This window comes from Zootermopsis nevadensis, unplaced genomic scaffold (assembly GCF_977971745.1).
Source record: "Zootermopsis nevadensis isolate Lab colony 2312 unplaced genomic scaffold, Znev_1.0 Znev_ptg000027l, whole genome shotgun sequence".
Lineage (NCBI taxonomy): Eukaryota > Metazoa > Arthropoda > Insecta > Blattodea > Termopsidae > Zootermopsis > Zootermopsis nevadensis.
In genome coordinates, this window is record NW_028259159.1 from 7,900,148 (window position 1) to 7,924,347 (window position 24,200).

At 40.7% G+C, this 24,200-nt stretch overlaps 3 protein-coding genes across 9 annotated transcripts; 2 read left to right on the forward strand and 1 right to left on the reverse strand.

Annotated features, from left to right (window-relative positions):
* Positions 1-150: 150 nt before the first annotated feature.
* Positions 151-14,488, forward strand: LOC147872504 (peroxisomal multifunctional enzyme type 2-like). The gene is made up of 16 exons (XM_087356454.1): positions 151-228; positions 752-889; positions 1,740-1,884; positions 2,336-2,463; positions 2,692-2,808; positions 3,203-3,402; positions 3,836-3,896; positions 3,970-4,133; positions 5,447-5,570; positions 5,749-5,921; positions 6,320-6,496; positions 7,244-7,405; positions 9,852-9,993; positions 10,347-10,442; positions 10,870-11,032; positions 12,369-14,488. The coding sequence occupies exons 1-14, from the start codon at positions 174-176 to the stop codon at positions 10,406-10,408; spliced, it is 1,848 nt and encodes a 615-aa protein (XP_087212580.1). The 5' UTR covers positions 151-173; the 3' UTR covers positions 10,409-10,442; positions 10,870-11,032; positions 12,369-14,488.
* On the reverse strand, positions 9,254-12,369 carry LOC147872505 (translocon-associated protein subunit beta-like). The gene is made up of 2 exons (XM_087356455.1): positions 10,760-12,369; positions 9,254-10,225 (listed from the first exon to the last, which is right to left on the reverse strand). Exons 1-2 carry the CDS (start codon positions 11,330-11,332, stop codon positions 10,139-10,141), a joined length of 660 nt encoding a protein of 219 aa, XP_087212581.1. The 5' UTR covers positions 11,333-12,369; the 3' UTR covers positions 9,254-10,138.
* LOC147872506 (uncharacterized) lies at positions 12,373-24,199 on the forward strand. Of its 7 annotated transcripts, none has more exons than XM_087356458.1 (8): positions 12,373-12,476; positions 18,666-18,750; positions 18,852-18,990; positions 19,399-19,496; positions 20,010-20,097; positions 20,342-20,490; positions 20,931-21,142; positions 21,677-21,829. In XM_087356458.1, the coding sequence occupies exons 4-7, from the start codon at positions 19,484-19,486 to the stop codon at positions 21,113-21,115; spliced, it is 435 nt and encodes a 144-aa protein (XP_087212584.1). In that variant the 5' UTR covers positions 12,373-12,476; positions 18,666-18,750; positions 18,852-18,990; positions 19,399-19,483; the 3' UTR covers positions 21,116-21,142; positions 21,677-21,829. The 7 variants fall into 7 exon arrangements, with proteins under 7 accessions (XP_087212584.1, XP_087212582.1, XP_087212586.1 ...); XM_087356457.1 differs by lacking the exon at positions 12,373-12,476 and adding an exon at positions 18,338-18,464; XM_087356456.1 differs by lacking the exons at positions 12,373-12,476; positions 18,666-18,750 and adding an exon at positions 17,264-17,470.
* Position 24,200: the final 1 nt, after the last annotated feature.

Below are 24,200 nucleotides of genomic sequence, written 5' to 3' on the forward strand. Positions count from 1 at the left end.
TTATAATTTTAACGGTTACATTATTTCTTGACGATGACTTCGCAGTTATACACACGAAAGTAAACAAGGTACGAAGTACTGGTTAATCTTGCACTTGTACTACCTTATCCGTGTGTTTGGTCACGTAACTTCGTCTTGTTTCAGGTTCGGACTTCTGTAGGGCCCTATTAAGCATGACAGATCTGCGATTCGATGGCCGAGTGGTTGTAGTTACAGGAGCTGGTGCAGGTGATTATCGTACACGAAAATAATGTTTGTGCCTGATCGCTTTTCTAGTATGCAAGACTTTCTTTCGGAAATATTTAATTCTTGTCGAAATTATTTTAGGTTATCGTTCTTGTCTTCGCGGTTTCAGCTTCATTAATGACTATATTGTACAAAAAAAATATAGTTCTTTCCCTCATTTGTTAAGACAAAAATATGAAATTGAAGGGTGTGGGCTGCTACAACAGTATGTTTCCAGTTTTAATTGTACCAGTTTGTGTGTGTCCATTTCCATGGATAAAAGTTGTCATGATAATATTAAAGTATGATGAGACTCCACATGCCATGTGATGTGTGCACTGCAGAGGTGAGTTAATACCCTTCTCTTTTATCATTTGTCTGTTTCCATTGTCTCATAATCGTATTAATCATGGCATTTGCTTACAACTTCTTGTAATGAACAGTTCTGTGTGTCGTTTCACCCACTTATCATTTCTTGTGTGCCAGTTCCTCATAATTCTGACCAGCCATGACTTTTATGTTTCAGGCCTGGGTAAAGCATATGCCCTGCTGTTTGCGGAGCGTGGAGCATCAGTTGTGGTGAATGACCTTGGTGGTGGTCGCCATGGCGATGGGAAGAGTAGCAGTGCAGCAGACAGTGTTGTAGAAGAGATCCGGCACAAAGGTGGGTTTAGTGCATTATGATGCTTGTTGGCTGCTACTGCATTTGCATGTAAGTTTCTTGTTTGTCCTCTCACCTCTTCTCTTTCTCCTTCCTTCTTACAAACTGCTTCCTTGTGTCCCCCTCTACCACCTCCGTCTGATTCCCTTTCCTTTCCAACTTCTGTTTTACGGTGAAGTCGCAGCACCGCGGGATTGCATCTGTATCGTAGATTGTTTTGTTTCTGGTAGGTGGCAAGGCTGTAGCCAACTATGATTCTGTGGTGAATGGAGAGAAGATTATATAGACGGCTCTGGAAGAGTTTGGACGAGTAGATGTGGTAGTGAACAATGCTGGCATCCTGGACAAGTCATTCTCCAGGATTAGTGACGCAGACTGGAGTATGTTTGAGATTAAATCTTATTCTTGGCCATAATATCAGATTGTGGGGTACTTTCAGTGTATTTGGACTGCTACAGTCAGTCAGGCAGAAAACTAAGAGCGCCAGTGACTGGATATTATGTAGCTGTCCCAGGGGCCATTTTACCTTAAAGTCTGATAGTTCAGTGAAATTGGAATATCATTTTTCTGCAGAGACTAATTCTGAAAGAGTTAAAATTCACAAGCGTCTATTCTCATTGTGGTTCTGACCAGTTTCAAGAGACTGTCCATGGCATTTGCCTAGAGAGGCTGAGGAAAACCTTGACAAATACTGTCTGCTATGCTGAGCTGTTTTGACTGTTATTGATATTGTATAGGAGGCCAAAAGAAAAGGGACTATGGTAGATTTCTTGAGTTCAGGGATGGTTTTGCATGCTTTTTTGTCTAGTTACTAGTGCTGTTGAGGTTTAATGATCATTTGTTACTGTTGCAGGCTTAATTCAGGACGTACACCTAACAGGTGCTTTCAAGGCAACTCGAGCCGCGTGGCCTCACTTCCGTAAACAAAAGTATGGACGTGTCATTGTGACATCCTCCAATTCTGGTCTATATGGGAACTTTGGGCAGGCAAACTACAGGTCGGTGTTAGTGACACTTCAGTATATTTATCTTTCATAGGATTGATCATTTGTATAATGTGTGCGTGATATCTTGGACATTAATCTGTTCTGCTTTGAATATCTTTGGGATTTAAAAGTATTAATTACAATACACCCCTCCCCCCGCCTATGAAATATTGATTTAACATTCTGGTTATTTATAAAAATAAAAGTTTGTCTTTGGTTGCCAGAAATGGTAGAAACTGTTTTCCCCCACAGTTCCTCAAGACAGATGCTGGGATAGTGTGTTATATAACCGAGGGTCACTTCTACATCCTCTCCAGTTCGTCATTCACCATCGCTCTTCCTTTCAGGACTGTGTAATTCGTGCGGCTGAAAAGTTGTTCTCAAATAAGAAAGTTGGTGTGAGCGATGGCCGCTTTATGCATTTCTTGGGAAGAGTCCATGTATGTTTTTTTTATGGTTGCAGTGCTGCCAAGATGGGGCTGGTCGGTCTGAACAATACGTTAGCGATAGAGGGCAGGAAGGACAACATCCACTGCAATGTGATTGTGCCAACTGCGGCATCCCGGCTTACTGAAGACATCCTGCCACCTGGTGGGTGCTGCTGATACTAAAGCCTGACAGTGTGTCACTTCTGTTTACAATAAATGAACATCAAAGTGATGCAAACAGTGCATTTTGGAAGTATATTCACCCTTTTGTCATATTATCAGTTGTAATAAATAGTTCATGTTTTGGAGATCTGTTATCAGCAGTTTTTAATATTGTCTCATGATTATAAACACTAATGTGATACTGATAAGTCACTTGTTTGTTGCACAGATTTCTTTGCGCAGCTGCGCCCAGAGCTGATTGCGCCAGTCGTCACGTGGCTGTGTCACGAATCCTGTGAGGAGACTGGCTCCATCATCGAGTCTGCTGCTGGCTGGGCAGGAAAATGTAAGTGTCAGTGGCACCCCTGTTCGGAATATGCTCGATGCCTGTAACGACACCACTGGTTCTGAGTGATGTGATGCCGTCCAAAACAGGACTGCATTTCATTAGGGTCATGAAGGTTGGGTCTGTTGTTGCTCTTTCAGTGAAATGCAGAAATGATTTTTTCACTGCAAATCACAATCGTAGATAAGTCGCAGAATCTGCATGTGGACTTCCGTAGATGTGTCAACAGCGGTAGAATGACCGGATTCATGTTTCAAGGGTCCTGATTTCAGTGAGACAGCTTGGAATAGCCATGAAACGCAGTAATGATAGACAAGCAGAGAACCGTTTACCTCCCGTGCTGAGTGTCGGCAGAACTTTCCATCAGGATGCGTTCTTGTCTGACAACCTTCAGGTTATCTGGTGCGTTCACCGGGCGGCCTGCTGCGTGCACAGATGAATGAGCTGGTGACACCAGAGGCTGTTCGTGAGAACTGGGGCAAGGTGAAAGATATGTCTGCTGCCGTTAAATTGGAGTCCATCCAGGAGGCATCTGGTACCCTGATGACCGTTCTGGAGCAGATGAAGTCGAACTCTGGGCTTTCTTCTGATGGCGTGAGTTATGACTCGATGTAGTTTTTTACATATGCTTTCAGATAGTAATTATTCAAGTTACCCCTGTGTCTAAGCACCATCCAGTGGAGGTGTATAGAGGGAGTGTAGTATAAGACGTATGAATGAGCAGAATTAATTTTGTTTATTGTGTACAGGATTTTAGCCCGTCGCCATAATTGTAGTACGTGGTTTACGTTACTTCAGTTGTGTGTTTCTTGCGTATGGTGTTGGAAGAAGCTGACTGCTTCATTGTGGCTTACGCCACTGGAGGTCCATTATTTTGTTAAATGAGGTGTACATTAGTTTTGGCAATGGCTGGTGCTGCCATCCAAGTATTGATGGTGGCTAATGTTTGTGCAGACTTGAACTTATTTTGTCTTTTTGATGACACTTATTCTGTGAACATGGTTTAAGGTCCTGATTTCCTTTCCAGAAGAGTGTTGTGACAAAGTTCCAATACACTCCTCGTGACCTGATCCTGTATGCACTGGGAGGTGAGTAATGTGCCCTTATGTGCGTGTGTTTGTGACAGTGTGACAGACAAGTAATGTGTTTGTTTTATTGCAGTTGGTAGCACTGTGACCAACCCAAGTGACCTGAGATTCCTGTATGAAGGCCACGCAGACTTCTCTGCGTTGCCGACGTTCCTCGTGTTGCAAGGCGTGTCTGCCGTGATGGAGTCTAGTGTTACTGCTGAGGTGTTCAGTGGCAGGGATTTCAATCCTGCCAGGGTAAGTGAGGTTATGTCTTGATAAGCAGACTCTTTTGAGGATAACCGCAAGGTTCAGCATCGGTCATTTCGAAGCCTGCCTTCGGATGTAACCCTGAGCCACCTCACAATCTTCTTGCTGTGTTTTCATCTCTGTATGTGCATTTCTTGCCTTCGCAGCTGAACATGTCCATATATCTTAACGCAAGGCACATTTTACTGCCTGTGCTTTGTCTATTACGAATATAATAGCCAGTCTCCATCGCACTTGACTTGTTTAGTTCACTGTACATGCAGTGAGGAAGAAATTAAAAGTCTGCTGGTCCTCATGGAATGAAAGCAGATCCAGCTTCTGCAAAAATAATACTGCAGTGAGTTGTTTTTCTGTTCAGTGCAACGGAGGATCATTCAGGTCGTATTCTATGCTAGTGAAGTTGTAATTGAGCAGTGTGGTGTGGACTCGGGGAATGCTTGCTATCATTCAGTCCAAAATGTTTTGTCCTCTCATCTCACATCAAGAAAACTAAAGATACAAAAGTTGTGCTGTATGGGTGTTAAACTTGGTCTCCCACTTTGAGGGAGGAACATAGATTGAGGGTCTTTGAGAACAGAGTGTTTAGGATATTTCGACCTAAGAGGCAGGAAGAAAATTGCATTATGAGCTTCACGGACTGTACCCCTCACTTGATACCGTTAGGGCGATTAAATCGAGGAGGATAAGACGGGCGGGACATGCGGAACGCATTGTGGAGGGGTGGGGTGTTTACAAGATATTGGTTAGAAGGCCTGAAGGGAGGAGATTGTGGGTGAGACATTGGCGTAGGTGGGATGGCGTTAAGATGGACCTTTGGGAGATAGGAATCTATGGAGCAAACTGGATGCAGCTGGCTCAGGTTAGTCTTATGGCAGGCTTTTGTGAACTCAGTGATGAACCTTTGGCTTCTATAAAGAAAGTGTTCTATTTTTTGAGAAGCCAAGTATACAGTCAGTTTTTCAAAGAATATCCTGCACCATAGAGAGAGTGAGGATAGAATTCACACTGATTCAGTGAGCTGCACAGAGTGTAGATGCTTCCCACTGGCATGCCACTCGGTCATGTAAACAAATGACAGTATTCAGTTCTTTTTGCAGATATATCATAAAGTATTTCTTTCTTTCTTTCCACTAAATGGATTCGAGAAGTTCTGCTAACTTAAAGATAGTTCAGTGGTTTCGACGTAGAGACTGATTGGATTATGAACCTTAGGGTTGCTGATGAGGCACAAAGGAATGAGAAACGATTGAGTACATAATTGGAGTTGACTGAGGAGGATCGTGTTGCTGCTATGTTGCCAGATGTTGCATGGTGAGCAGTACTTGGAGGTTCTGCGTCCCATCAACAGTGAAGGGACTCTTGAGGTGCACTGCAAGGTGGTGGATATCTTGGACAAGGGATCTGGGACTGTTGTGCTGGTGGAAGGTGAGATAAAATTGTGCAGTATGATCATTCCATTTGTAACTTCTGTCAACTTGGTTCGTGCAGTTGTAACGTGTCTCTTTTTCTTTGATCTGTCTAGGCTAGGGGGAATATAAGTGGTTTAAAAGTCTAGTCTTCAAGGTGATACAAATTCAGTTGCTGTCTGTTGTCATTATTGCAGTGGAGACATTTGATGAAAGTGGTGAGAAGGTGGCACAGTCCCTGCTGACAACATTTGCTGTTGGAATGAAGGGTGTTACAGACAAGCGTACTTCACCCTATGATGTGCCAACAGCAGAACCACCAAAGCGGATTCCTGATTTGTCTGTTGAGCAACACACGTCTCTTGATCAGGTCAGAATAGAGGGAAGCATGTGTTACGTGTGAGGCTCTTTGGTTATTTTTGTTTGAGGGGGTGGGGGTGGGTGAATGTAACTTTTCTTATTCTGTGTATGTATTTTTAGTTTCTTCTGTCAGTAGTACTAACGTGTGAAATATGGAGAAGAAGCACAATCTAATTAAGATCTTGACATATTTGTGGTGATAGAGCTTTGTAAAATGTGCATCCTTAAGATTATTTGATGTAGACTGAAAATGCTGACTGCTTTGAATCTGCACTTATTGCTGTGTGTGAAAATTATGACTAATGAAACACTGCAGCTAAGTCTGTAGAATTTAGTATGGAGAGAGATCATAAACACACCTACAAATTAATTGTCAATGTTTCTTCACTTCAACATTATTTCCTGCAGGCTGCACTCTACCGACTGTCTGGAGACCGCAACCCACTTCACATTGACCCGAATGTGGCTGCATTTGGTGGATTTGATCGGCCCATCCTGCACGGTCAGTGTTCGCTGGGCTTCTCAGCCCGCCATGTCCTACAGCAGTATGCGGATAATGATCCAACCAAATTCAAAGCCATAAAGGTGTGTAATAGAAACATCTCTTTTTGGGGCTTTCCTATTTTCACATTCTCATGATAACATTCCAGCACCCTCTTTCTGTTGTTCTATGGATTGTTTGTGTTCACAGCATTTTTCACTTGCCTCTTCCGTGTCTGATGTACAGTTCAGTTGATGTCAGTCATTGTACTTTCTTATTCTTTCCACATGCTTTCCTATTTTCTCGCATCCCTGTTGGAATACTTCATAACCGTGACTCCCATTCACAGTGGATACGTTAAGGGAGGCCTATGGTAAGTAAAAAAATATTCATGTGAAGCATGGTGCAATGGTGTGGCTTGATAGTAGATTTCTAAGTTGTAATTCCGGAGGACTGTTCATAACATTTTACCATTTCAGTCTCTTTTTTTTAATTTTATCATCTTGTTGCTTTGTAAGTTCTTTGTACTTTTTTTCCATCAGAGAGATTGTTAAATATGATGTTATTTCATGAATGTGTTTCATTTTCAGAGGTTATATAGCATCAGATAGAATGAGAGGATAATGAATGGGTATGAATTTGGAAAGGGGCAGTAATATTAATTTTCATGTTACTATGCTGGAAGTTCTTTGGAGGGACTGAGGAGAACTCTGATTAGCCTGAGAAGGATAGTCAGAAACTGGACTGAGATGCAACCTGATATCCCCATTAATATGGTTTAGATCGTTGCACTACACAGGCCATCAGAGTGGGAGGGTATGAAGAAAATGATGACTGTCACTGGTTTACAGGCTCGGTTCAGCAAGCCGGTTATCCCTGGGCAGACACTACAGACTGACATGTGGCAACAGGGGAACCGTATCCACTTTCAGACCAAGGTGAAAGAGAAGGGGAGCGTGGTGATATCTGGCGCATATGTCGATCTCACCGAGGCATCCGTCCCGCAGCACAAGGTACGTTTTTGTGGCTGACTGATGGGCCAAGATCATCTTTGATGATGGTTGTTCTGCTGGTGAGAAATTTCGTTGCTGCTGGCCTTTCACCACGTTCACATAATTCTGCCCTTATGCTCTGTCATGAGCTGGTTGAGTCCTATCTATCTCTTCACATCATATTTCTCTAAGGTGCATTTTAGTAATGTCTGTGTGTGTGTAGATCTCCGAAGTACTGTTTTCCTTTCAGCTTTTCCAATGAAATTTTTGTGTTAAATTTCATGTCTACGCAGTGGAAATAAAAAGTCACACATATTGCAGGTTCCTCACAGAAAAATGCAATTTGATTATGCAGTACACTGCTACTAAACAAGACGAAGCATTTGAGCTGTGTTGTTTGCATGTAAAGCTTACTTAATATAAATGTACATTTTGATGTAAATTCTGTAATTGTGTTTTGGAGAATGTTTAATTTAGTGTGGGTTTAATGAGCCAAATATAAGATTTAATTCTGGATTTTTAGTAAAATGATAGGAAAGCTCTGATGGGCAGGGCATACAGCATGCATGAGCAAGACATGAAATGAGTACAGAATTTTGTGTGGAAAACCTGAGGGAAGAGATGGCTTCAGAGACCAACTCATAGATGGGAGTGTAATATTAAAATGGATCTTTAAAATACTGGGTGTTAGGTTGTGGATTGTGTTCAAGTGGTTCAAGATAAGTCCATGAGGCAGGCCTGAGCTGTGTGGTGTTTGTTCCTACAGATTGCAAGTTGTGTTTATAATCGATATAAAGTGTAACTGATATTCTGTTATCTTGTGATAACCTGCATTGTTCAGCCTAGCAATTTCTTACTCTCAGTGACAAGGTTATGTTACCTTTTTGTTAAGATCCCAAACATTACAGCATTGCTAGTATCACATCTTCAGTAAGATCCATTTTAACCCTTTAAAGCTGAGTTGTAACTGTATGTACCACCTGCTGTAACAGTCATTATCTCTGCATTTTGCCCACAGAATATATAATGTGGGTTTTATATTGATCTCAGAATAAACAGTAATTTATTTCTCTAAGCAGCATTAACTAGTTTAGTGTTGTCGTGGAGACGTGTTGTGTTTTCTTTGAGGTAACAATGGATTGATAGAATATTATGCACCTTCACTGTGGCTGAAGGGGTTAATTATTTTCTTTAATTTCCTAGTTGGTCTTCAGAGGTTACTCAAAAGCTCTATGGAATTTCTTTGTTTTCTCTTTCCTAGTTACATTTCCAGCTTATGGTAAATATCTGCAAATCAATTTCTCAGGATATTTGCATCTTCAGTGGGCAAAGTGAGGAAGAAACTTCACGATTTGTACAGTTCACTTAGTGCTTTGTGAATAGTGAACTGTGGGAGACAAAGAGAAGTTGTCACATGAATACATTGTTTCACTACACTTGTTTATGTAAAATGTCATTAGGTCAGAAATTGGCTTAGACTTGGAAAAAAATTTTGGCATGAAGCTGGGGGTGGAGCCGAGTCATGATATGGCCATTTGTGTGTGTTTTGTCTAACAGAATAATGAACCTTTGTTTTGTAAAAGCAGTAAGTTTTTTGACTAGCTGAGTCACTGTCAAGGAGGCAGGAAAGACTTTGCACTTTAGCCTACATGTAAGGTTGTCTTGATAACATGTACAGTACAGTACAGTACAGTAGCTGTGTTCAAGGTCATGGAAGAAACACAAGTGAGTAGCTCTGATGTATGCTGGTTGCATCAGTCAGTCACTATGCCTGCTGTGATGAGGTCCACCAAGGTGAGGGAAGTGAAAACTGGAATTTGTAGTTCAGAGGCATATCTCATGTCCTAACATAGAATGAAAATATGAACATGGTTTTGCATTTGTTTTTAAGCTAAAAATATAGTATTCATAAATATTTAACACGTTCAGGAAGTACTCATTATTGATTACAGAGTGTGTAACCATCGAAACTACTCTCAGTAATGCTAAAGATCAAGTTACATCATATCCATATTTTTCCACTTTTGTATGGTTGTAAAATATGGTTTCTTTCTTTGTGTGAAGAACCTAAATTGTGTTTGAAAACAACCAAATATTATTTGGGATCTTGAAGGATCAAATAAGTGGATTCTTAGGATAGTGAACTAAAGGACTAAATGTGTTCTTCATAAGATGAAAATAAGATTATGCATAGTTTGGTGGGAATCCTGTTAAAAAAATTGGACATAAGTAAGACTGAGAATTTAAGGGGAGGTAAATATTAAGCTGGATCTTAGACAAATACAGATGTGTTTGAACTGTGCCAAAGTGGCTTGGTCCTGCAGCTAGTGATACTGTTTGGTATTGGCAATGTTCGACCTTCGTTTTCTATCACCAGAGAGTTAACAGGTTCCTAGAGACATGCAGAAATGGTGTATGATGTTGGTGGCTTTGTAAACTGTAATGTGAGGTTGCATTGTTGGTGCAGGCATCCACATCAGCGCTGGATTCGGATGGTGTGTTTGACTTGCTGAAAAAGCGGGTTGCGGCAAACCCAGAGCGTGCCAAGAAGATCGGTGGTGTGTTCCAGTACAACATCACCAAAGATGGCAATACTGTTGCCACCTGGAGTATGTATCACACAGTTGTCATGGATTTACAGCACTGTTAGAGAGTAAATTTTATACAGACTAACTTAAAACTTTCATCTGTTAAATGTTTTGTCTGTGCGGTTAACTCTCCTACTTCATATCTGGCAGATCTTGGGTTTGTATCTCATTTGAGAGACAGGGTTTTCTTATCATAGTCACGGAAGGCAATGATGAGACCCTCGCCGGGTTCGCTTGTCACGGCCACTTGCAGCTGAAACGGAAAGACTTGTTATGCATTTCTGTTGCGTCCTACAGGAGCAGTGTGTGACGATGTTAACAGAAACCCAAAAAACAAAACAAGAGATAAACTTAGGAATTTTACATGATTACAGGCTTTGTGGCATATGTATTTGTCAAGAAGTTCTGGAAAAATGAAATGTATGCAGAAATTTGATGGTGAAACCTGAGGAACACCACTTGGAAGACTTGTAAGAAGTTTGGAGATTAATATTCAATTTTAGCTTTGATGTTAGCTATATTCAGTCCTCAGTTCATTTTAATTATGAGCTTTGAATATCAGAGAAGCAGACAGAAACAAGTATGGTGTCCATAGATGGATTTTCCAAGTAATATTTAAATGTTTCAAAATGAAAATCATTTTATCAATCTGAAGAATTTGTGTTTTATGCTCATTATTTTACAATGGCTTCCTGTACATTCTAAATATATAATTTAGGACCAGCACAATGGAAATTACAAACATTTCTATAAATTTTGACCACGGTCCATGCAAGTGATAACTCACTTCAGAGGCATCCTCTGTTGGTCTGTGGTTGACTTCTGCAGCTGTGAAGTTGAAGTATCCATATTTCCTTGGTCTGACAACTACTACATGAGATACATTTGTCCCTGCAGGGATCCTGTCAATCTTGATGTTGAGCTGACCACCCACCAAAGTGAAGGCCTCTTTGTGAAAGCTACTGTCACTCAGCTTAACACCAAGAGCAGTACTTGTGCCAACATTATATAGTGTGTACTGCAAAGAATGTTGTGTGTTATAATCAAACAAGTTTATGAGGTATGTTGGTATTATATGGGTACTAAATACAATATTATCATGAGATGCTCCATATTCTTTGGCTTGTAACATAAACGGCCTATGATATGTAAAAATTTCTATTCTGCAAAAACAACCGGACGATAATTTTTCTGAAACAATATGACATCTAAATATCCCAGCTACTATGTCCATGTCTTCAACCAGATATCTATTCAGTATCTGTTTCGAAATTAGCAATCTGGCACCCGTTTCTTCTTCCTCATTACCATCTACATAAGCAGCTAGGGCTGTGAGAACAAAAATACTTAGAAATTTCATTCTTTCAAGACTTTTAACGAAATATTAATTTATACACTCCCCAACGTGTTGTACGCACGAGTACTTCGAATCTTTCCCAACGGAATGGCACTTCTTTATCAAAACTTCCAACTCGTTGCCAACTCACAAGCAACAAAGCATGTAATTCGACTCCTACTGGCAATGACCGCACTTAAAAATTAGTTCCGGTTCCCTTCATTGTCACCAATTTAAAAGTTAATGACGATAAAATATACCGTTCCAGCCGTTGCCAATGTTAAAATGAAACTGTTTTGGCTTCACTGTTAAACACGGAAGTTTAGAAGTTCCATAGTTTGTAACATGCTTTGTAACTCAGAACTGTAGTTTGTTAATCGGCTGTACTTCGTATGCGATTATTTGGAATAATTATTAGGCACATATGGATGTGCTTTGTTATCGGTAATATAACGTAACTGTGTTGAGAATCGTGTCGATGTCTCTGTCATCAGACCCGGAATTGGAAATGAAAGTTAAAAAAGGTTTGAAAACGTGTCAAACATGGATTGAGTTGTTTATGTTGAACTTATATACATAACATTGCAAAGCACTGCCCCCTGATGGTGGAGAAGAGGGTAGAAGTTACCAGACTGCATCATGAGTTGCAGGGACGTTGCTACGATGTGGAGTATGCCGTTGGGTAAGGTTTAAAGGAAATTCTGTTAGTTCACTAGTATTCAAGAGGAACCTTGTTCCCAAGTGAATACTTTTCCACAGGCTTGTAGCAGCATCTTGCTCATTTCTAGTTGACATTTTGAATTATGTGAAGTGTAATTTCTTTATGTTACAAGGAAAGCTTATTATTTAATCAATTAACTTAGTGATTTTAGACCTTCATTCATTTGACATTTCTGCCTGGCAAAGGAATAAGATCCTGAGTCCTGACACAAAGTCGCCAAATATGGTGTGTGTGCGTGTGTCTATCTATCTATATATATATGATTTGGAAGAAAAGTGAGAATCACAAGACCTTCCCAGAACTTTGTGTAGTTTTTTCAGCAGTTGTATTGTTCTCCAGGGCAGTGAAGTCTATGGAGGGGGCAGAGGATAACCTTGGTAACATACGGGAACTGCTGAAGAATGCGGTGTTCTTGCGACAGCAGATTAAGTACGAAGAAGCTCGCAGGTGAGTGTTATTGTGAATGTTGTGGACGTGATTTCTGTGGTCTGTCTGTGCCTTCTCTCAGGGTTCTTCCCATTTTATTCATATGTGAACTGAATGTAAGATGAGCAAATGTGTTTCAGTTGGAAAAGAATGTACTATAGCAAGTACAGAATGCTAAATTTGTGGGTTACCTGTGTTTTAGAATACATGAAGGAAATAGGGTTTGGGGAATTTGGGACACAAACTTGTTTTATAGCAACAGGAAGGAAGTCTGTCACTAGTGTAAATCCCCCATAAATAAATATATCCTATGCGTAAGGAAGAAATGATCTGAATTGTTGTGTAGTACATGGACAAAACTATTCTGTGCAAATCCTCGTTTGGGAAGGAGTGATTCTACCAGTAAATTATAGCAGTGTGGTGTTAGCACTCCTGTTTCTCAAATGAATTACGTCCTATGCACAAGTCTCAGCAGGGGATTTGCTGTCCTGACTGAAGAGGTTTTTTTTTGTCAGTTTCCTCAGATCTTCCAGTTGAATCTGATCATAGTGTATCAGAATATGCCAGTTGATCCAGTGGTTTTTGAATGACTTATAAAGCAGTCTTATTAATTAAGTACGCTGCATGTGTATGTCCATCTAGCCTGATTCAGTTACACAGCAGTTGACTGGTTTTTGTGAAATTTGGTGTGAATATCTACCATTTCAGTTCTCTTGATCTTCTGTTCATTTTAACTTTGTCATCTGCCATTACTGAATTGAGTTTTGAGGTTCTTATGATAGTGAATATGGAGGTGGCTGTCTTGCAGGTTGTTGCACCATTTAATGTAAAAATCAGTGTGTGCAACGTCGCAGGCAACCATCTTTGTAATGAGTTGTTTTGTAGGACACTAAATTAATTTTATTGCTCTGTGGATCACTGTTTCATTCACAGTAGTGTAGAATACCGGTCAGACAGTGTGTTAGTGATTTTTCACCTTGCTGTGATTCTTCATGTGTGTTAGAATTGTGTTTTGTTCTTGTGTGCTGATCCAAGAACATTTGGATTGGCATGCGCATATGCGCAACGCATGTGATTTATGTTGCATGTCTTGTCTGTGTAGGCTCCCCCACTAATTCTGTGAGATGCCAGGTAATTGCTGCTTCCTGCTGTTTATTATGTTGGTAGTATATTATGGTAAGCAGTCACTACATGATCATGATGAAATTGGGGATATCACATGGCCTTAGAATTGTTACTGTGTAGGAGAAAGAGTGCATGGTCACATGGACATAATGTTTCATTGATACAGAGGACACTACAGAACAAGGGAACTGTGGTCCTATAAGTGGGAAATATTAACCTGTCAGTGTGGGCTGTGTCGAATGGACGTCTTTGCACGGTGTGATAGGTGCCATGTATGTTTCCAACATCAGAGTGAAAGAAATGACTATATTTATTCAATTGTGAGGTGATACTGAACTGTGCAATATCGTTATACTAAGAGACAGTATATTTAAGACATTTATTTCCTCTATTAGGTTGAAGGCCAGTTCATGCTTCATTGTTCAAAGTTCCTGCTTTTGGAAAAGTTCTTAATTACAGATAATAATGGCTACTTATTTCACCTGCTGTTTTGTGTGGGTGTTAAACTTGGTGTCTTGCACTGATGTCTGTGATGAGCAGAATACATGTAACTAAGAGAAACATACAGGCAGCGAGAGAAAATTACATAATGAGGAGCTTCATGAATTGTGCTGTTTTTTTGGGAAAGTGTTCAAATCAAGAAACCAGTGGGTGGTTGGTGTTGCCCAAGGAATGTAGTGGCACTTCAGTATTAGCAGTGGATAGTTATATAATCAATATTGTTTGTGCATGTTTTTTCCCCTTCAAATTAGCCATTTAATTACTATGTATTTGCATCGCTGTTTGTTTAATTTTGTTCAGATTACAATTTCATGTCTTGGATCCTCCATTCACAATAATCCTAATCCCATTTAGTATTAAGTAATTTGTACGGTTGAAATATAATTATTAAATAGCCTACGAATCAATTAGTCAGTTCATTCACCCTTTTAGCCACTTGATCTCTTAATCACAGTCAGGCGGCTAAGCAACCAGTGGATCAATCAACTGCTCATTCTGTTCAAAGATATTTGTTCGTACAGGAACAAGAAGGAGTCATACTAAATTAAGGGTTTGGTGCAGTCTTTACTGTATGATCTACTATTAGCTTCTCAAGGACTCTGCTTCATGAAAATTTTATTTACAATCACAAAATCATGTTTAGATCTTCAAGGACACTGGTTGACCACAGTTTGTTGGGAACAATACTGGTGATTCATGGTTAGGATCATTTTGGTTATATTTTGAGGATAAAATTCATATTTTGGGTATGAAATTCTTACTTGAAACTACATTTCTCGGGCATTTACAGTGAATCCTTCATTTAGTTCAGATGCCAAAAGTGGTGTTCTGAAAGTGCAAAGTTAAGAGCTTTCATTACAGATTTCGGTGAGGAATATTTTAGTTCTGATGGAACAATTCTGTTCTGTAAACTTTGTGAAGTTAATGTTACAGCTGGTAAGGGATTTAATGTGCAACAACATTGTGATATGGCAAAACAAAAATAAATTGAGCAAGCAGTAGGCAGGTCAGGTTTCTGTTGCGATATGAAGTGAGCCTGCCAAGTGTACTGAACATACTCCACTGATTTCCTGGCAAGCAGTAGGCTGGTCAGGTGACAGACAGCTTTTCCCCGAGTAAAATCCCAAGGATCAATTAAGCTTCTTCTCTCAGCTATTCCCAGAAAGACAAAATGCATTCACTTTTAACTAACACAAATGCAAAAATAAACAGCATTCTGATGACGCAGTTGATTGAACATGTACTTTTGTTCTTGGGGAGGGGGGCACACCACACACACTTCTGAGTATATAAATGTCACTTATCAATGCCGTAAACGCCTCATGGCGTTTATTTATTTGATTCCTCGGGAATCATCGACACACAACCTCAACCGTTAAACGAGAACACCCTATCATTCCGTAACCTGATGACAGCCCACCTAGATCGCTGTTCGCACACATAAACTTACAGCACCTCCAAGACTCCGAAGACTAGATTCACGCAACAAATTTTACCAACTCTCTCTCTATCTATCTCTGCGCGAACTTGACCACAGCGAATTCTAGTAGCGAACCCAGTAAACTACGTATTGAGCGGGAAACAGCAGGGCATCGATATATCAGGAAGATCCAGAATCGTAATCTTGTAGGAGCCTGGTAGCCGAATGGATAGCGTGCTGGCGTGCGGAGGACGACATCGGCGGTTCGAGACCCAGCGGATTCTTACAGTAGTATTAATTCTTACTTAAGTATTAAGTTCTAAATATAAAACGAGGGCAGGACTCAGGACTCAAAACGATTTCTGATTTCTGATTTCTGCCCTCTAAAAAATAATTGTGGGTTAACGGGAGGGTGGGGCGCCTAATATGATAGAATGAGGGGGGTTATGCACAAATATATAAAAGGGGGCTCAGTTGGGGGTATACCAACAACATACAGACATCAAAGCTGAATGACTTGATATCTGAACAGGAAACCTGATGGGACAATGAATGAAGTGTGTAATTACCTGACCTATAGGATGTACTTTAAATGTTGTGATTGTAAGTGTGAGATGATATGTTGACAGAAGTAAATGCAGTTTGGGATTGACATTATTGCTGTTTCCAGTTGGTATAGGTATCGTTTGTAGGCGTGGGTGGAGACTATTTGTGAAGTGATTTTGGTTTTTGTTATGTAGTGCTGTGACCAGAGCTGCAGGGGTATTTTCTGTGCTTGTGGTTAATTTTGAGTCTGCTGTGTTAAGCAAGGATAAAGGTTTTAAAACTTGTAAGTTTGGCGTGTGGTGTTTGTTATGAATTTGGATTTGCTTGCAAAAATCTCATGCGCAGTAGATGACAGATTTGTTGATTTATTTGGCTGGATTTTTTCTTTCGACTCAAGTGCTTTGAACATATTTTGGTTGTAGATTGTTGATTGATATGATGTCTGTTTGGACCACCTTTGGCTGCTCCCTCATAAATATATTTTTGCATAACCCCCTCATTCTCTCATCTTCGGCTCCCCACCCACCCGTTAACCCTCAATTATTTTTTTAGAGGGCAGCAATCGGTTCAGTCCTGCCCTCGTTTTATATTTAGAACTTAATACTACACTTAATACTACTGTAAGAATCCGCTGGGTCTCGAACTGCCGATGTCGTCTTCCGCACTCTAGCCATTCGGCTGCCCCTCTCTTTTCCGCTCAATACGTAGTTTACTTAGTTTACTGGGTTCGCTACTAGAATTCGCTGTTGTCAAGTTCGCGCAGAGAGAGAGAGTGAGTGGGAGAGAGAGAGTGTGTGAGTGAGAGAGAGAGTGAGAGAGTGAGAGAGAGTGAGAGAGTGAGAGAGAGAGTGTGAGAGAGAGAGAGAGAGAGAGAGAGAGAGAGAGAGAGAGAGAGAGAGAGTGTTGGTAAGCGTGAATCTAGTCTTCGGAGTCTTGGAGGTGCTGTAAGTTTATGTGTGCGAACAGCGATCTAGGTGGGCTGTTCTCGTTTAACGGTTGAGGTTATGTGTCGATGATTCCCGAGGAATCAAATAAATAAACGCCATGAGGCGTTTACGGCATTGATAAGTGACATTTATATACTCAGAAGTGTGTGTGGTGTGCCCCCCTCCCCAAGAACAAAAGTACATGTTCAATCAACTGCGTCATCAGAATGCTGTTTATTTTTGCATTTGTGTTAGTTAAAAGTGAATGCATTTTGTCTTTCTGGGAATAGCTGAGAGAAGAAGCTTAATTGATCCTTGGGATTTTACTCGGGGAAAAGCTGTCTGTCACCTGACCAGCCTACTGCTTGCCAGGAAATCAGTGGAGTATGTTCAGTACACTTGGCAGGCTCACTTCTTATCGCAACAGGAATTTGGCTGTGATCACGAAGGTCACTCCTGTCTGCTACAGATTTATCTGTCTCAACTTCACGTGCATTGTAAGTACATGAGCAATATGATGTATTAGATGTGCTTGTCATGTGATAGAGTTAAGTCTGTCCAAGAATATGTGTCATTGTTTATCATTACAGTGCCGTTTGCAAGATTGAACAGCTCTGTAATTGGTTGGTGTCATGATGGCAACCAGTGATATTAGTATCAAGAGTGAGGATAGTAGACTTACTTAGACTGAAAATGAATTTCTTGTAGATTATTGATGGGAAAGAGGGTAGGTAGAGGACCAACCGCGCTTCATGGTTTGTGTAATGTTCATGACCAATCTGGGATTTGAGGTTCACATGGTGGTGAGTTTAAAGATGACTCTTCTGGGTGGATGTACTTTGTAGTCTGGTAGAAATTTACGGACGTTTCAGATGTCCATTCTTCTGCCGTAAACTTGTACCTGACTACATGCTGCAACAACGCAGAAGACAGCCATGTTTGACGTGATGAATATTGCGTCTTAAGTAATGAAAGTGAAGATCGTAGATGTAACTTTTTTGGCACAAGTGTTTGTTTTTCCACATCCTGCGATTTGGAAACTGTGATAAAATCTCGTGAGCGAGAGTGTGTGTGAAGATGTAGGTAATTAAGTGGTGAGAATTTGAAAGTGTGTGCATATCCAGTAAATCCCAGTGTCACGTACAAGGGACTGTGCTCTACGATCGGCCGTTGTGCGTTACGAGGTTAATAGGTGACCTTGGAAGTTAGTGAGGCGAAGCCACATTTGTTGTTTTGCTGCGCTTGAGCGTGTTCTAGGGTCGTTGACTGCGTAGGAAGGGATGATGTCTCGCGCATGCGCAGGACTCTGCTATGACGTATTCGGTTGGTTGGATGGGTATAGCCGACGATTTACTCTCTCTTTGGATGCTAGTGGGGCAAGTTATGTGATGTTACTATACTGCCGCGTTTTCCGTTGGGAAGCTCTGCCTTCATTTTATGTGTTTGGCATTGGTATTTTAATTTGGCCAAGAAAGAGGCTTTCTAGGATAGGTAAGGTACCTGCCCTATCTCTCGGTGAGAGACTGAGGCCGAGTTTCTATTTTTGAGAGTGTGTTTTATTTATTTCTTGTGAGAGGTTGAGATATCGCTTGATTCTTCGTTGTCGTGGTTTTGAACTTTGTAAATGTTTGCTCATGTTTGATTCTTTTGAAATTGATATTGTATTTATATCTCCTTATCATTTACATCCAGTTTACATAAAATGGGATTGCCGGTGGATGTAATGACACCAAGAACCTCCCCCTTTTAACTTCAGAAAGGCCGATACTGTTAAAAGGTTTGTTTTCTTTCCATTTTATCGATCCACGTTCTGAGCATTGGCGATTGCTGGTTGGTATGTTTGACTTATAATCTGTGTTTGTGTTTCATGTACGCCAGTGCATCGGACACGTACGAGTGGATGCGGCCTGTTCTGGAGGGGACTCGAAGCGAAGGGCTCTTTGTGCGTGTGTTGCGGTATCGTTCATTAGCTTACTTTGAATGGCGTATGGTGCAGTACTTGGTGCAACGTGCAAAGGTAGTTGATTTTTCCGATCATGTAGAGTTATTATTGTCTCTAACGGAGTCCGACGAACGCAAAGGAATTTTGAAATTTTATTCTGATTTGAAATCAGACATTGACATGTGCCCTCTGTTGGCTGTTTAGCACCCAGAACTCATTATTTACTGGTACAGTGAGCCTGTTAGAGGCTGTATCACAATTAGTTTGTGTTTAGTATCCTGCCAGTACTAGGAGGCATCTGCACGTAATGTATTTCTTTCTCATATCATAAACCCAGATTTCCCATTTTCTCTGTCTCTTTTACATCAGTTGCTGATTTAGGAAGCAGCTACTGCATTGGCCACTGTTGTGACCAACATTTTGTACACTGAACATTAGGATGTGAGTGTAATTATCTGTACTCATTGTGATTCGCCGTTGCAGTTCTGATGATCCACATGTGGAGATCTCCGCAGTCCATGGGATTGCGTGCAGATTGCAGGACAAGCAAGCCAGAGCCACTCACCAGATGGCAGTCACAGGCAAGTTCATCCATTTGAGTAAATTGTTTAATAAACTTCTTTTCTGAATTGCAATGCCATTTTTGAAAGAAGAAGACCTTTTTTCCTGAAAAGTAGTAAATGGTTTTAATGAAATAAAGAACTTGTGTATTTCTTCTATTGAGACTACAAAGAAACAATGAAGAACGTGATTTTTCTTTGCCAGTGTAAGGAACCACATTTTGAGGCTGACCTCCACATTGTTCTATAATTGATAATGCATGGAGTGTACGTCCATGCTTCCACTGCCTCATGGCATTGCGCTTAGTCACAAGGATAACTTCAGCTGATATAGCGAACCATTAAATGTTTAAAAATCATAATCTGTGTTGGTTTTCTGTAAGTCCAAGTGGTGTTAGAACCCAAAGACCACTGTGAGAACCTGAAATCTCTCTTAAAACCACATTTAGTATGTGAACTGGTTGAAAGCGTCTGACATACTTATTTCTGCTTCATATCTGGAAAAACAGTAAGGCCTGTTGTGTATGTTGGTAGGAGTGTTTGTTGCTGCAGCCATGAAAGAGTTACGACGGTGTGTTCCTTGTTTGTCACTACACAATGGTGGCGATATCTCAGGTAGCTGGTGAGTTCAGTTTTATAAATTTAGATTGTTCAACATTGAAACAATTTATATTACTGATGGTGATGTTTCCACCTTTGCTTCCAGAAGGTATGATAAAGTGGCATTACTGATGGTGATATGGAACAAAAATGTAATTGCTACGGCTACCTCTTGCCCCTTGTCGGTTGAATTCACCTTAGTAGTAGAAGTGCTACAGATGTTGGCTGTGTTGTAGTGGCTTGCCATTTCTTAATCTTTCATTTAGGTCCTTTCTCCATGACATCAAAACAGGCGAACCTGAGGGGCATGGACCGACTGGTGTTTGTAGACTCCCTTGCTGTCATAATGGGGCACGAGGAGAGGGAGCCGTGTATCTTGGAGACAGCGATCAACATCCTCGGCTCCAAACAGACGGCAAGCGAACTGTTTGTTAAATATCCACTGAATCAGTGGCAACAGAAGTTGCGTGGGACTGACGTGATGTGTGTGAGTTGTAGAGTTTGTAGTTGCAGTATTATGACGTGTGGAATAGTGGCCCACTTGGCGAATGCTTTAAATTTGCTTGGGGGGGGGGGGTGGTAGGAAAGAAAGGCTCCAGTATGAATCTGTGAGTGAGGGAGTTCAGAATTTGTCAGGTCGCTGGTTGTGACACTGTCGTGACCCGTATTTAAAGTTAACTTGTGAATGGGTTTGTAATAAACTTGACAGAATTTGTCTTCTGAAAATGGAAGGTGCTTGTTCATTGGCTAAGGTAGGAGTGTTAACTGCTTGGTGAAGTAAAACTGTGTGCTCTTAGAAGAGTGTGATGTCTTGATTTCTTGAATGTGACTGTATTTTTCTCTTTCTGGGAGTAGCAGATTACGAGAAACAGAATGATCCTTCAGATTCTACTGAGCACCATGCTGTTTGTCACGTGACCTGCGTACTGCCAGCCAGACAAGCATTGAAGTACGTGCGGCAACAGTTGGCGGACCGACTTGATGTCAGAAGATTAAACCTGCTGGGACAAAGAAGGAACATGGTATCCGCAAGAAACTGATATCAGTCTGAACGAGGCATTCGTTGTGTGAGTACATGAGCATTAGAATGTATTTGATGTGGTTGTCGTGTGAGAGAGATGAGTCTGTCCAATTTTATTAGGTACTTCAGATGTTGTGAACTTAAATGTGAGATTTGATATGTTGAAAGACCTATGTGCGGTGAGAGATTGGCATAATTGCAGTATCTGTGGTATGCTAGAGGCATTCATGATTCTCTAGTGAATATATTGTTCATAGGACATCAAAATTGGGGGTTAGGTATAGCTTGTAGACGAGGGTGGTGACTATTTGTGATAAGGTTTAGTTAATGAGTGGTTTTGTTACATGTGTGATGTGTGTAGTGCTGTGGAGCCTTTAATGTGATGTGTTTACTAATTAATAAGTGAGTAATTGCCAAGGTAAGGAATTTAGTTTTGTTGACGTGTGAGTATTGTGCACAGTGACCGGAGCTGCTGGGATATTTTCTGTGCTTTTGGTTAATTTTGAGCAAGGGGATCGGTTATGAAACCTTTAAATTAGGTGATGTGTTGAATGTGATTGCATTTTTTTTCTGGTAATAGCTGCAGAGAAGAAGCTTGATTGATCCATGGGACTTTACTGAGGTTGAAGGATGCGTCACCTGACATGACTACTGCTTGCCAGGAAAAGAGTGGAGTATGTGCAGAAACACTATGCTGGCTCACTGATATGACGACAGGAAATCAATCGGCTGTTATCACGAAGGACCTCATGTCTGCGAGAGATTTATCTCTGTCAAGTTGACATGCATTGTGTAAGTATACGAGAAATATGATTATCAGATGTGCTAATTCATGATTCACACAATCAAATTCTTTGGCAAGATAGCGAAATATTCCACCAACATGCACTTCATTATTTAGTTCACTTAAGATTTTGTGTGTAAAATTCAATAGCACGTTGTTGCATGTCTTTTTGAAAATTTTTTAGAGAATGCCGTTGGTAATGAAACTGGTCTGTCAATTTAGGTAAAGATCTTGTTTATGTTTACAAGATGTTTTGATATCTGCATTGGAACAAGTTTCACAGTTTGAAGGACAGTATTAGGGTGTGGTGTGGAGTACTGGCAGACCTAATAATATAAGGTTGCTTCACTGTCTTAACCTAAAATAGACCCATGACAAAAAATGTCTTCTCAAAATGGAATGTGAATTTATTTGCTTTACATGAGGTGTAGGGGCCGTCAAAGACATGTATTTCTTTAATTATTTGATGTTAGTATTCTACCATACTGACTAAAAGACTAGAAAAGAAGAGTGATGGGAGACGACCAATTTGGATTCAGGAGAGGAACCAGAGATGCCATCGGAGTTATGAGAATAGTTTCAGAGAGAGTTCTCGATGTCAAGGAAGAAGTATGTGCCTGCTTCATCGACAGGAAGAAGGCTTTCGATCGAGTAAAATGGAAGAAATTAATGAGGATCCTACAGAGAATTGGAATTGATTGGAGAGATAGAAGACTAATCGAAAACCTGTACATGCAGCAGAAAGTCAACGTGAGACTGGACTCAGGAGACACCAACAGCGTTGAGGTAGGTAGAGGTGTAAGACAGGGATGCTGCGTATCACCACTTATTTTTAACCTGTACGGGGAATGGCTTGCCAAGGAAGCTCTGGAGACTTCAAAATTGGAGGAAGATCATAATGACTGTAAAGTATGCAGACGACTTGGTAGTATTGGCGAAGGAAGAGGAGGAATTACAGAACATGATGGACAAGTTAGTGGTAACAGGTAGAGAGTATGGAATGGAAATCAACATTGAAAAATCAAAGGTAATGAGGATGGCACCGAGAGCAGAACCATTGAACGTTGTAGTTGGAAACCAACGGCTGGAGAATGTGGAGAATTTCAAGTACTTGGGAAGCATAATCACGACGGACGCCCTATGCACCAAGGAAGTAAAAGCAAGGATAGCCATGGCCGAGGCAGTTTTCCGTCAAGAAGAGGATACTTCTCACTAGCAAGTTGGGATTGGAGATGATGAAGAAAGTAGTGAAGTGTTACGTATGGAGCAGAGACCTGGACACTCAGGATGAAGGAACAGAAATACCTGGAGAGTTTTGAAATGTGGTGTTGGAGAAGAATAGAGAAGATCAGGTGGACGGATCGAGTTACCAACGAAGAAGTATTGAGGAGAGTCGACGAGCAAAGAAACATTCTGCAGGCGATTACACGAAGGAAAGCTAACTGGCTCGGACATTATGAGAAGGAATGGGTTACTGAGTGACATCATCGAAGGTCAGGTTGAAGGAAAGCGAGGACTGGGAAGAAGACTGATACAGCTAACCGACGATCTGAAACAAGGAAAGAAGATGAAGTTCCAGGAATTAAAATGAGAAGCTGAGAATAGGGAAAACTGGAGAGCTCTTTTTGGGCAAAGCAATGGACCTGTTGTAAGACAGAACACTGAATAATAATAATAATAATAATATTATTCTACCATGTTTTCCATTGGAGGTAGCTCTGCCTTCATTTTATGAGTTTGGCATTGGTATTTTAATTTGGTCAAGAAAGGGGCTTTCTAGGATAGGTAAGATAGCTGCCCTATCTCTCGATGAGAGACTGAGGCCGAGTTTATCTTTTTTGAGAGAGTGTTTTATTTATTTCTTGTGAGAGGTTGAGATATCGTTTGAGTCTTCGTTGTCGTGGTTTTGAACTTTGTAAATGTTTGCTCATGTTTGATTCTTTTGAAATTGATATTGTATTTATATCTCCTTATCATTGTTCATTTACATCCAGTTTACTTAAAATGGGATTGCCGGTGGATGTAATGACACCAAGAACCTCCCCATTTTAACTTGAGAAAGGCCGATACTGTTAAAAGGTTTGTTTTCTTTCCATTTTATCGATGTCATTCCTGAGCATTGGCGATCGCTGGTTGGTATGTTTGACTTATATTCTGTGTTTGTGTTTCATGTACGCCAGCGCATCGGACACGTACCAGTTGACGCGGCGTGTTCTGGAGGGGACTCGAAGCGAAGGGCTCTTTGTGCGTGTGTTGCGGTATCGTTCATTAGCTTACTTTGAATGGCGTATGGTGCAGTACTTGGTGCAACGTGCAAAGG

Coding starts and splice junctions, on each gene's coding strand:
- LOC147872505 (XM_087356455.1), bottom strand. CDS start 11,332: ATGAAATTTCTAAGTATTTTTGTTCTCACAGCCCTAGCTGCTTATGTA. Junction 10,226..10,759: donor CAACAGAGGATGCCTCTGAA/GTGAGTTATCAC, acceptor TTTCCGTTTCAG/CTGCAAGTGGCCGTGACAAG.
- LOC147872506 (XM_087356458.1), top strand. Junction 20,098..20,341: donor GGCGATATCTCAGGTAGCTG/GTGAGTTCAGTT, acceptor TCTTTCATTTAG/GTCCTTTCTCCATGACATCA. Junction 20,491..20,930: donor TCCTCGGCTCCAAACAGACG/GCAAGCGAACTG, acceptor TTCTGGGAGTAG/CAGATTACGAGAAACAGAAT.
- LOC147872504 (XM_087356454.1), top strand. CDS start 174: ATGACAGATCTGCGATTCGATGGCCGAGTGGTTGTAGTTACAGGAGCT. Junction 3,897..3,969: donor GATCCTGTATGCACTGGGAG/GTGAGTAATGTG, acceptor GTTTTATTGCAG/TTGGTAGCACTGTGACCAAC. Junction 4,134..5,446: donor GGGATTTCAATCCTGCCAGG/GTAAGTGAGGTT, acceptor CTATGTTGCCAG/ATGTTGCATGGTGAGCAGTA.